General features: G+C 40.2%; 2 protein-coding genes across 2 annotated transcripts; both read left to right on the top strand.

Annotated features, from left to right (window-relative positions):
* Window positions 1-1,351: 1,351 nt before the first annotated feature.
* Window positions 1,352-3,001, top strand: si:ch73-109d9.2 (zinc finger and SCAN domain-containing protein 2; the record flags this gene model as incomplete). Its single annotated transcript, XM_014010238.1, is given in 2 exon segments — window positions 1,352-1,457; window positions 1,632-3,001. Coding segments are annotated over 2 exon segments (1,272 nt in total), but the record flags the coding sequence as incomplete, so codon positions are not given.
* Window positions 3,002-4,486: 1,485 nt separating this feature from the next.
* si:ch73-109d9.3 (zinc finger protein 37) lies at window positions 4,487-8,246 on the top strand. The gene is made up of 4 exons (XM_014010237.1): window positions 4,487-5,175; window positions 5,260-5,390; window positions 5,522-5,630; window positions 6,434-8,246. The coding sequence occupies exons 1-4, from the start codon at window positions 4,887-4,889 to the stop codon at window positions 7,636-7,638; spliced, it is 1,734 nt and encodes a 577-aa protein (XP_013865691.1). The 5' UTR covers window positions 4,487-4,886; the 3' UTR covers window positions 7,639-8,246.
* Window positions 8,247-10,728: the final 2,482 nt, after the last annotated feature.

A 10,728-nucleotide genomic window follows, 5' to 3' on the forward strand; every position in this document is an offset into this window, starting at 1 on the left:
AAAATTAGATAACCAAAATAAGAGATCATAAAAACAGAAGGAACCAGAACTCTACAAATCACATTTGTGCAATTTAAAAAATAAATAAAGTGATAGATAGGTTTCTAAACGATCTGACTGGAAACAGTGTACACACAATGGTTGTCAAACATCAAGTTGTATGGATATTTCTAGAGGGGTTCCACAAGGGTCAGTTTTAGGTTTCTAAACGATCTGACTGGAAACAGTGTACACACAATGGTTGTCAAACATCAAGTTGTATGGACATTTCTAGAGGGGTTCCACAAGGGTCAGTTTTAGGACCTATACTGTTTACCATCTATATAAAAAGTTTGAGCCATGGTCTTACAAGTGCAGCTGTGCATTTTTATGCCGACGGTTCAGTAATCTATTGTCGCGCAAAATCAGTTGCTCTTGTTTTTGAGCACTTGCAGTCCTCTTTCAACAGCTTTCAGTCTCAACTATTACAACTTGGACAGCTACTGAAAGCAAGTAAGACTAAAGGTGTGTTATTTTCTAACAAGAAAAAGGTGTCTTCATTTCTCCCTGCTATTACTACCACACAGGGTGTGCCCATTGATTTTTGTAACATCCTATAAATATCTTGGCATGACCATAGATGGAAATGTAACTTTTAAACCCCACATTAAAAATCTGCTTAAAAAACTTAGGTGAAACAAGAGTTTTCTTCTCAAAAAATGCCAGAAAATATCWAATTTTTGCCACGTTTCTGAGTATTCTAGACTATGGGGATATTGTGTATATGAAAGCTTCTGCCAGCTCGTTACGTATGTTGGATGCTGTCTATCATGGAGCGCTTAGATTTATCACAGGTAGCAAAGCCCTCACTCACCATTGTACCTTTTATAATCTTTAAATTCAAACATTTCAATTTGATTAAAATAAAAAAAAAATCCGTCCTTCAGCTGGTTCCATGTTATATTTCACACAAAAACCAACAGCACAGCCTTAGTTCTCAGGACTTAACAATAAACAGATTTGAAAATCTGTCTGTAGGCACTTGTATTTGTTGTCAGTGAAAACCCTTTCTTTGATGATGTATAGATTTTAAAAAGGGTTAAGTAGATTGTGTTATTATTGTTTTTATGTTACTTTGTTGTGATTTATGTTACAGGTCTCTTGTAAATAAGACAATGAGTCTCAAGAGATTTTCCTGTATAAATAAAGGATAAAAAAGTAAAAAAGGGGTTCAGGTGCATTTTAAAACCTTAAGAAAAAAAAAAGAAAATCCGTATTTATCACTCATTAAATAATTACAGAGGAAAGGTAATATTTCGGGACACATTACTGTCTGTTAATGATGACACACATCTTCCAACATATCTGCCAGGCTTCAGGTGGACATGAGGATAAAACTGTTAAACTCCTCAAAGAGGAACCTCTTCAGAGAGCAGCAGAAGTCAGTGAATCACAGAGCTGGAACATCGACACAGATGGTGAGTCTCCAAGTTATGGCTGCAGAATTGACTAATATTTTTTTAATATTTATTCGTAGTTTCATGCATGTGTAATTTAATATTCTATGAATTGGAAAAATTAAAGCAAATGTGCAAGATAAAAAAATCCCTATCGTTTGAACCATTGTTTGAACTTGTTTTTTTATGTCTCAGAAACAGATGCATCTTGTCTACCAGGACCCAGTAAACATTTCAGTGAGCAGAATACAAAGGCGCAAGTGAACTGGGAGTCTGGTTTTGACCAGAGACCAGATTTGAGCCAAGATGCACACACGAGTGGCTCCTGTGAACCTCCAGTCCAGAACAGGTTTGGCATCAATGACTTGGGTGGCTTTAACAAGACTGAGCATGGGGACAGCCATGACACAGACATGGGTAACTTTGTTGGCTTACAAAGTACGAAAAGCCGCACGGCTCCTGGTCTTAGTTATGTGGACCAGTATAACGAGGACGCGGAAGGACCCGAAGGAGCTGAGCACCACGGTTATCCAGCAAACTCTCCGGAGAACAGAAGAGTTGAGAGTTCAGCAGCAAGATCACCTTTAAAGACGAACTGCGACGTAAGTGGACAGTTGAGCTGTTTATTTATAGACGAGGAAGGGTATCTGCAGGATCTAAATGTCCGTTATGCCGATCCAGAGTCTGGTGGCTCAGGCAGCAGGAGGAGTTTCTATGGCCAGGACATTCGATTCAACCCCTCTGTAGACGGCACTGAGAACATGTACGAGTCCTCAGAAGCTTACAGCAACAGCTTACATTTGGGAAACAGGTTACAGCACCAAACTGCAGAAAGTGGTGGTGGGAGCCACATCCTTCAGCAGTGCTTTACTTCCTTAACTGATTCTGGTGCACTTAAGACCTACAAACAAATCCATAAAAGTACTGGACAAGGGCCCCCATACTCTAGCAACCAGTGTGGAAAAACCTTTCCTCAAGCCTGTAACCCTAAAGTCCACCCGAGGCCTCCCTCAGGACAGGAACTCCACCTCTGTAGCCACTGTGGGAAAGGTTTTCCTTCCTTCGCAAACCTAAAATCACACAAATGTGGCCAGACCAGTGACAAACCTTATTGCTGCCCAGTTTGCGGGAACAAATTCAGCCGTCTCTGGAATCTCAAGTTGCACCAAAGAATTCACACCCAGGAGAAACCCCATCGCTGTGGCATGTGCGAAAAGAGCTTCACGAGGGCGGACATCCTGAAGGTGCACCAGCGCACCCACACGGGAGAAAGACCTTACTGCTGCTCCATCTGTGACCTGAGCTTCAAACGCCTGGATCATCTGAAGTCGCATCAACGCAAACACATAACAGACCTTTAAGAACAAGGCCGCCGATTTAAGACTCGATGTTGCTGACATATATTTATTTTTTAAACTTTTTTTAAACATTCTTTGTATGTATGAAAAATATCAAACACCAGACACTAAAATTCTCACATTTAGTTTCGTGTTCTCTTTGTACTTGATTTGTTTGTAATTAAAATGCACTGCATGTGAGTAAAATGGAATAAAAGAACAATAYTATTCTTGTAATTACTCAACTTTTTTAAAATGAAACATGCTTTAGATGTCATGTTTTGTTTTAATGTGCTTTTCTTATTGTAGGTTTCTAAAATTAGCAAAGTCACTGGAGGTTAAACAGGACAGTCTGTGCTGTCAGGGACAGATTTGAACAGATGTTACACTTGTTTTACATCTAGTTCATGGTAATTCATGAACTATATTTGACTAATTCAAACCTTTGGTGTAGATTCTCAGTCACCCTGAATACAACAACCCTAATAGTTTAAAAGGATGCAATTGGACTTATTTTCTTGTATCTCAAATATATTTAACTTCTCATCTAAAATGCTTTATCCATTCAGTCTAATCCAGACATTCAGTTTCATCAAGTAAAAATGGCTAATATAATGTTTTCTGCCTTAAATAACCCTAAAATGCAAAACTGGTAGCTATCAGTCTGTGACAAGCCCACTCAGGTTTTATGATTGAAATGTGTGGTTTGGTGCAAAAAGAGCAATAGAGTCATCAGATTATCAAAGTCAAGGACCGTTGCAGTTTTATAATAAAGTATAACGACTGTTTTATTTATGTTTAGGATGCATTTTAGATAAACTTGTCAAAAGTGATGCTGCATGGGTGTTTTAAATGCAGTTTTTGCTATTTTCTTTTAATTTCTAGAACTAAATTGCAGTCAGAAGCTGACTTATAACAAATGTTTTTGTCAAATTCCCATGTTTCTGCCTTTCCTTCAGTCCCTTCTGAGTTTTTCAGGTTCCACAGTACCAACATGACATTGACGTATTCGATGGGATCTTTAGAGACTAAGGTCTGCATTATCTACAGTACAGTAGATTTTGGCCATACATGTAAAAAAAAAAAAAAAAAAAAAAATACTGCCTGAGGGGGCACAGGTCACCAGTGGACCATTTCAACTCAGGCTTTTTCATTTAAAACACTCAAATCATTAAAACAGCATTTTGTTACCAAGTCAAAACACTGAAACAGATCCTGTACGGCTCTTTTACTTTACTCCAGTAGAGAGTGCTGTTTACTTTTAGATTGAACTTAAATTGGCCTCTGGTTTTCACAACAATAATAAAAAAGAAAAAATAAAGGCTTTAAGAAAAAAAAAACTCTGGACCAACAAAGTTATGCTGTATTATCTTATAATTATTTTTTTTATAAAACAAAGTTATTTTCCAGCAGAATTTTTAAGATGGTGAAATGTCTTTTTAWGAAAAAGGTTGATCATTTTGTTTTGAAAAATTCAGAGAAGCAATAACTTGTAATCTAGGTTTAAAGGATTGGTTTGACACGTAGGATATTGAGCAAAAGTCCTGAGACACTCTTTGTTTTTGAAGATTGCTTACATATTAGCCCAGCATTGCTTTTGATCACTTGACCAGTAATGTGTTTCCCAGTAAAGGAGTTCTCACGCTTTCCTCCCCAGGTTTATTCAATAAAATAAAACGCGTTTAGTAATACTGTCCCACTGAGGCCACCGTACGGCGTTGTTGTTCACGTGATGGGCAAAAACAAAGGCCAGAAGTAGAGAAACTCACCGAGCTCTATTTGTTTATATTAATAAGTATTTAGCTCAAAGATAAACCCACTTTAGATTTATTAATACGCCAGACTGTCGTCGGGACATGCGCAGTACAKTTTGCTGATTTTTGTTTTTAACCAGACTTTTAATCGAATGATAGCGTCGAGCTAGCTAGCATTGAGGTCGGTAAGCATTAGTTTTGTTACTATTATGATAAACAAGATCAATGTGTTATTAAGAGGGTGCTGTATAACTTCCAACGGGATGTTAAATAATGCTCCCATGTGAAGCGAGTTTTTATAGCGGATAAAAACAAACGGGACTCCGGTGAAAAAGGTTGGACACAGACTTGAGTGGATCATGTCGGATATGGACACCCTGATTGTGACCTTTCAGACCCAGCTCTCTGATGTGATGGAGGCTGTGGTGAAGACGGCGATGTTCGAGGTCACCAGGCTGGTGGAGGACGTGCTCCTGGTGGAGGTAAGGCGCGGAAAGCAGGAGCTGGAGTCCCTGAGGCTGCAGCTGCACACCACCGAGGGTAAACTCAGCGGGGAKGGAGGGAAAACAAGGTTTGTTGACTGCGCGAGGACTGATGCAGATCAGAGGACTGACACTATTGAAGGGAGGCCTCCAAATCTGCAGGACGGTAAGAATAAACCCATACAGCTATCGATATAAGTCATGGAGTGCCCAGTTATATAGCAATGCATTGATCTCTCTCTTGTTCCAGACATGTCAGAGAGGTGTGATGTGGAGAATCCAAGTGATTCTGTTGAATGCTGGATGTTAAACCACAAAGAAAGCAACGTAGCATTGCCAGACCATCCACCAAACACTCAGAGCCCCGAAAGAGGGTCACAGGTGAGCTGTAGCACCTGGGTGTGATGCAAGAAGCAGTTCTTTGTCTAACCTGGAACCTGTCAAAGGCTGCAGCTAAAACAAACCTGTCAAATATGAACACCTGTGTTTTATGTGCTGTATGCCTTCCTCAGACTACAGAAGAAGTCGTCCTGGTACCAAATGTGGACATGAAGGATGAAGAACTACAGAAGCTATCGTGTTCTTCTCTGCATCTGAGAAGGTGGAGCAGTACTCTGGATGGTGAGTTTCTGACTGACTTCTGTTCAGACTTGTAAGTGGATGAAATCATTGCAGAAGGTGGTCTGAAACCAGAGAAAAACCTCAGAATCATCATTGCATTTCATGCAAATTTTATTTATGACTTTTAATGCCACTGGTATTTTTGCATTAGGTGGTCATAGGAGTGATTATTGTGATCAAGATTGTGATGTTTTGTTCTTTTGGTGTTTTACACAGATCACAAATCTGTGTAAAACACCAGTAGCAACATCCTGATGCATCTCAGTAATCCAGGTAAAAAATCAAAAGGAAAAAAAAATTGTATAGGTCCTCTGGACCAGTAGCAACATGGGACATGTTAAGTGTTCCTGACCAAAATACAAATTAACACTATAAATTTCTTTGTTTTAGAATTTATATATAGACATTTAGGTAAACATTTCTTTAGTCAACTCCAAAAATTAGCTTGTGAGTTGTTAGGGTTGTCAATGCAGTTATRTAACATACATTTCCAGTCTGAATTACAGTTTAAGTGTGTAAATATGTTCAACCTTTTAACCAGTATTGTGTGAAAGTCTACAACTAATGAAGTAAAAATATGGGATTTATGTAGCTGAGGAATCTTAAAGGCATATGATGCAAAAAAGTGTTTTTTTTAAGCAGTTTGTTTAAATACATTTTTGTTTTTCTGGTAATTTTTTAAGCTGTTTTAACTATTGTTTACTGAGTAAACATTATGAGCAAGTGAGAAAGCAACAAAGCTTTTTTTAGTCACTGTAAAATCATATGATAAACTTTGTTTTATTCTGTTTAAATTACCTCAGGTGGAGTGGCCTTCAAATCAGACAACGTCAGTGAGCTTGGTGAGACTCAACCTACGACGACTCAGCTGAAAAGTGAAGAAATACTGCAGACTCCCGTTAAAAAAGACCCACGAGCATCTACTTCCTGTGAATTTCCAGAGGAGCAGACAGCAATGCACATGGCTACAGACCAGCCTAATGTTTCCACTTATGAACTTGACTCCAGTTGGGCTGGTCTGCCCGCCGCAGCAGCTGGACTTCTGCAGAATCACAGACTTCACTCTGAAACAGATTCTGATCCAGTGAAAGGTTCTGTGAAGCAGGCGGAATGCGTGCTTCCAGACTCGGTCAGAGCTGACGTTCAGTTTAACTCGAGCCAAGCTCAGCTGTCATCCTTGGCATCTCCCCAAACCAGACTTCAACCCAGCAGCACGCTGGGCGTAACCATTAAAGAGGAAGTTATCGATTCGTATGGATGTAAGGAGGGTGAACGTGCTGAGGAGCAAAATAAAAAAGCTGGAACATCAACTTTCAGCTGTTTGGTGCAGCAACGCAGGGTGAACTCAGAAGCACAAAAACCAAACCACATTTACCCTAAAGCCTCCATGCAGGAGGTTCCAAAGTTGCATTCTAATAAGGGTGCAGGTCTCAGATTGCAGGCAGCGATGCAACATCTGCACCGACCGCTGAAAAAGCCCCCCCACACACTTCCAAGCAGCCCCACCGCAGCACTGTCCACAGCCACCTGTCAGGCTGTAAATGTAAATAAGCTTAACCGGATTTCCGTCACAAGTAAAGCCGTTGCTGCTCCTCTGTCTGTGCAGCGGCTGCACCTCGGTGCCAAACACGCTGCAGGTCTGAATCGAACTGGTGCCTCCTGGGTCAGCGTCAAATCCCAGAATCAGTCTGCAAACTGTGACACCCCCCACCCCGCTCCCCAGCCCACCTCTCAGCTCTACACCGGCTCCAGGCAGCTCCTGCGCTGCGGGCAGTGTGGCAAGTGCTTCCCCCACCCCAGCAACCTGAAGTCCCACCTGCAGACCCACACGGGCGAGCGGCCCTTCTGCTGCTCGCTCTGCGGCCGCAGCTTCACCAAGCTGAGCAACCTGAAGGCCCACCGCCGCGTCCACACCGGAGAGAGACCATACTGCTGCTTGGCCTGTGGTAAACGCTTCACCCAGAAATGCAACCTGAAACGCCACCAGAGAATCCATCTGGACCTATAATAATTATATTAAAATAAACAGTGTAGCTGCTTCAGAGTTTACTTTGCAATTCAGGACATGTTGTGTTGCACAACTAAACTGCATGTGTGTAGCTGGTTCTTAAATGTTCTGGTTCTGGTTCTTAAAATAATAATCTCAGACTCTTCTGTACATTCCACAAAGTTTCATCTGGTAACCTTTAATGTAATTTAAATGTATTTTAGGATGAGAAACTCACTGTAGTGATTTATGTATCGTGCAGCTAGATGAGTCAGCTGTCAGGACAGGAATGTTATTTATGTGTATAAATGTGTGAGCCTTGTATTTATTAGAAGAGAAAATTTGTACTTTATATTTACTCAGATTTACAATGTTTTCTCTAAATATATTCCTTTTCTCATAAGAATACTAAAGCAGACTTCTTATGTGCTTAACTGTCTTAGTAGAAGTTAACTGAACACACTTCCTTACATACATAAAGTTCTGAATAATCTGTGATGATCTTATGGTTTTAATATGCTGCTTCTGAGACACCATGTCCAAAGTTTTCTGTGGTCCATGCTCTGTATCCACATCTGTAAAAGATAAATACTGGTATTGTAAATAAATGCTTATTTATTTACTCCTTATCGGTCATTACATGCACTTTTATGAGCTACTGTTGGAAAGAAAGAAGGCAATCAACTTTTTTTTGCTGCAGTATCTGATGTGAACACTTAGTTTCAGCGTTTCTTAATGTAAAACCAAGAGCTTAGCAGAGATTTTCAGGTGATTGCTTATCTTCTTGTTTAGCCTTCTAATGTAACACTCAAATAGAATGATTTAAAAAAAAAATAATCCAGAGTAACAAACGTCTGCATGGTGTTTCAAACAATCTGCGGGCCCAATCCGGTGTGAGTTCCTCGCGCTCAGGATTAAACCGGACGGTTTATCTGCGGTGAGAGTCGGAGCAGCTCTGTGCAGGTGGTCCAACTGATAACATTTTAATCTTATTTTCAAGAGGARGGAAAAAACAGCTAGCAGAGGCAGAACTCTGTGTTTGAAAGAGAAAAGAAAATTGAACTAAAGCCGTTCTTGTGTTCTGGATGTTATCTCCCCTTTCTTTCAAGTTTGAACTCAATAACAAAAGAAGTTATCCTTGAAGAAGAATTGAGAAATACCTTCTTAGCTGATCACGCTGTCAGCAAAAAGACAGTGTTTGCTGTGCATGGCTTATTGTGAAACAAATGTTTCTACTCATGGCTGAATGTATGCAAATAGTGAGTATATATACATTGTATGGATTATTTAATATAACTTTCTCTAATGTATTTCAAGCAGTAAAACAAACGAAGTTAAATTTATTTAGTTGAACGAAGTTAACTAAATAAATAAAAGACTTAAAGCAGGGTTCCCACACCTTGGCTGACATCAAATTCACAGACCTTTCAAGAACCTTCCAGGACCTGTATCCTCAAATTCAAGGACCACCTTCAACAACGTCCATCCATCCATCCATCCATTTTCTTCCGCCTATCCGGGGTCGGGTCGCGGGGGCAGCAGCTTCAGAAGGGAGGCCCAGACCTCCCTCTCCCCAGCCACTTCTTCCAGCTCCTCCGGGGGAACYCCAAGGCGTTCCCAGGCCAGCCGAGAGACATAGTCTCTCCAGCGTGTCCTGGGTCTTCCTCGGGGCCTCCTCCCGGTGGGACGTGCCCGGAATACCTCACCAGGGAGGCGTCCAGGAGGCATCCTTACCAGATGCCCGAGCCACCTCAACTGGCTCCTCTCGACGTGGAGGAGCAGCGGCTCTACTCTGAGTCCCTCCCGGATGACCGAGCTTCTCACCCTATCYCTAAGGGAGAGYCCAGCCACCCTTCAACAAYGTTTTGATTTTAATTAAAAAAATCAAATTCACAAACTTTCAAGGATTTCAAGGACCCGTGGGAACCCTATTAAAGGAAAGATAAATCTGTTTTTTAAGAGTATAGTTCAGTTATTCTAATAATCACCTGTCAAACCTAAAAAAAAATCAGTTTGAAAATATATTATTCTGAAAATATATTAAAAAAGGTAATTTTTTAACCATTGAATTGTGTTAACATCACATGAAACTGAGGAAAACAAAACAAATTTAAAGAGACAAGGTAAATATCTGATGTATTTTGGAAAAAAAGTCACTTAAAAATAGATGACTGATTTTTTTTTATTAATGGCAATTTTCATGTCAAACTCTTGACGTTAAGGAAGCCGTCAGCCCCCTCACTTCCTGTTTATTAAAATCACTTGGCAAAAATACAATAAGAAGAGGTCCTTTGTTAGACTTAATGATGCCTCTTCCTGCTCGGATTGACTGTGTCAAATTATTCAGTGTTTTCAGCTCTTAATGGGCTGAAAATTCACTCTGGCTGTTGCAACATGGTGTTCCTCATTCACAGCATCTTCAGATTTCATAAAAGCATCACAGAAAAGGAAGAACCATCATGTTTTTCTTTCTTGTTTTTATATTTATTTTACATCGAAGTGCATGAAGTCCATGAAAAAAAGATGTTCCGGTGGTTGAAAGTCTCAATTATGTTTTCAGAGCATTTCAAAAGCAACACAGCAATATTTTCATTGAGACAGTTCTTAATGTATTCATCCGTAAAGCAGAATCAGAATATAGAAATGTATGCTCCATTATTGAAATCAAAAATACACACGATAAACAAATTAAAGACCGATAGTATTCTTGACAAAATGCATCTTGCCCGCAGCCCGCCTCTTTTCATGCCAGAGATTCAGATTAAGATGGAGGAAAAGGACAGAGTTGTAGCTGTTTTTGTCAAACCTTTAAAATACTGTTTTTCAGAGACGTCACTCTCAGAGTATATGTTGTGAACGACTCTCAGCCACTACCACCATAAACCTCAGCTCAGTATTAGTAACACTGTCGCCACTGAAAGGAGCTTTTCATCTGCTGGAGAGGTTGAAGAGGGAGAATTTGACTCGGGGAGTTATTTACTCATGAAAATGTGTTTTTTATGAGCGAGGAAGAGTCATGCACGTCAGGAGGGTTAGACGTTCACTATTTTTCATTAATGCCTGTCTGTGTGTGTGTGTGTGTGTGTGTGTGTGTGTGTGTGTGTGTGTGTG

Source organism: Austrofundulus limnaeus, unplaced genomic scaffold (genome assembly GCF_001266775.1).
Source record: "Austrofundulus limnaeus strain Quisiro unplaced genomic scaffold, Austrofundulus_limnaeus-1.0 Scaffold66, whole genome shotgun sequence".
Taxonomy (NCBI): Eukaryota; Metazoa; Chordata; class Actinopteri; order Cyprinodontiformes; family Rivulidae; genus Austrofundulus; species Austrofundulus limnaeus.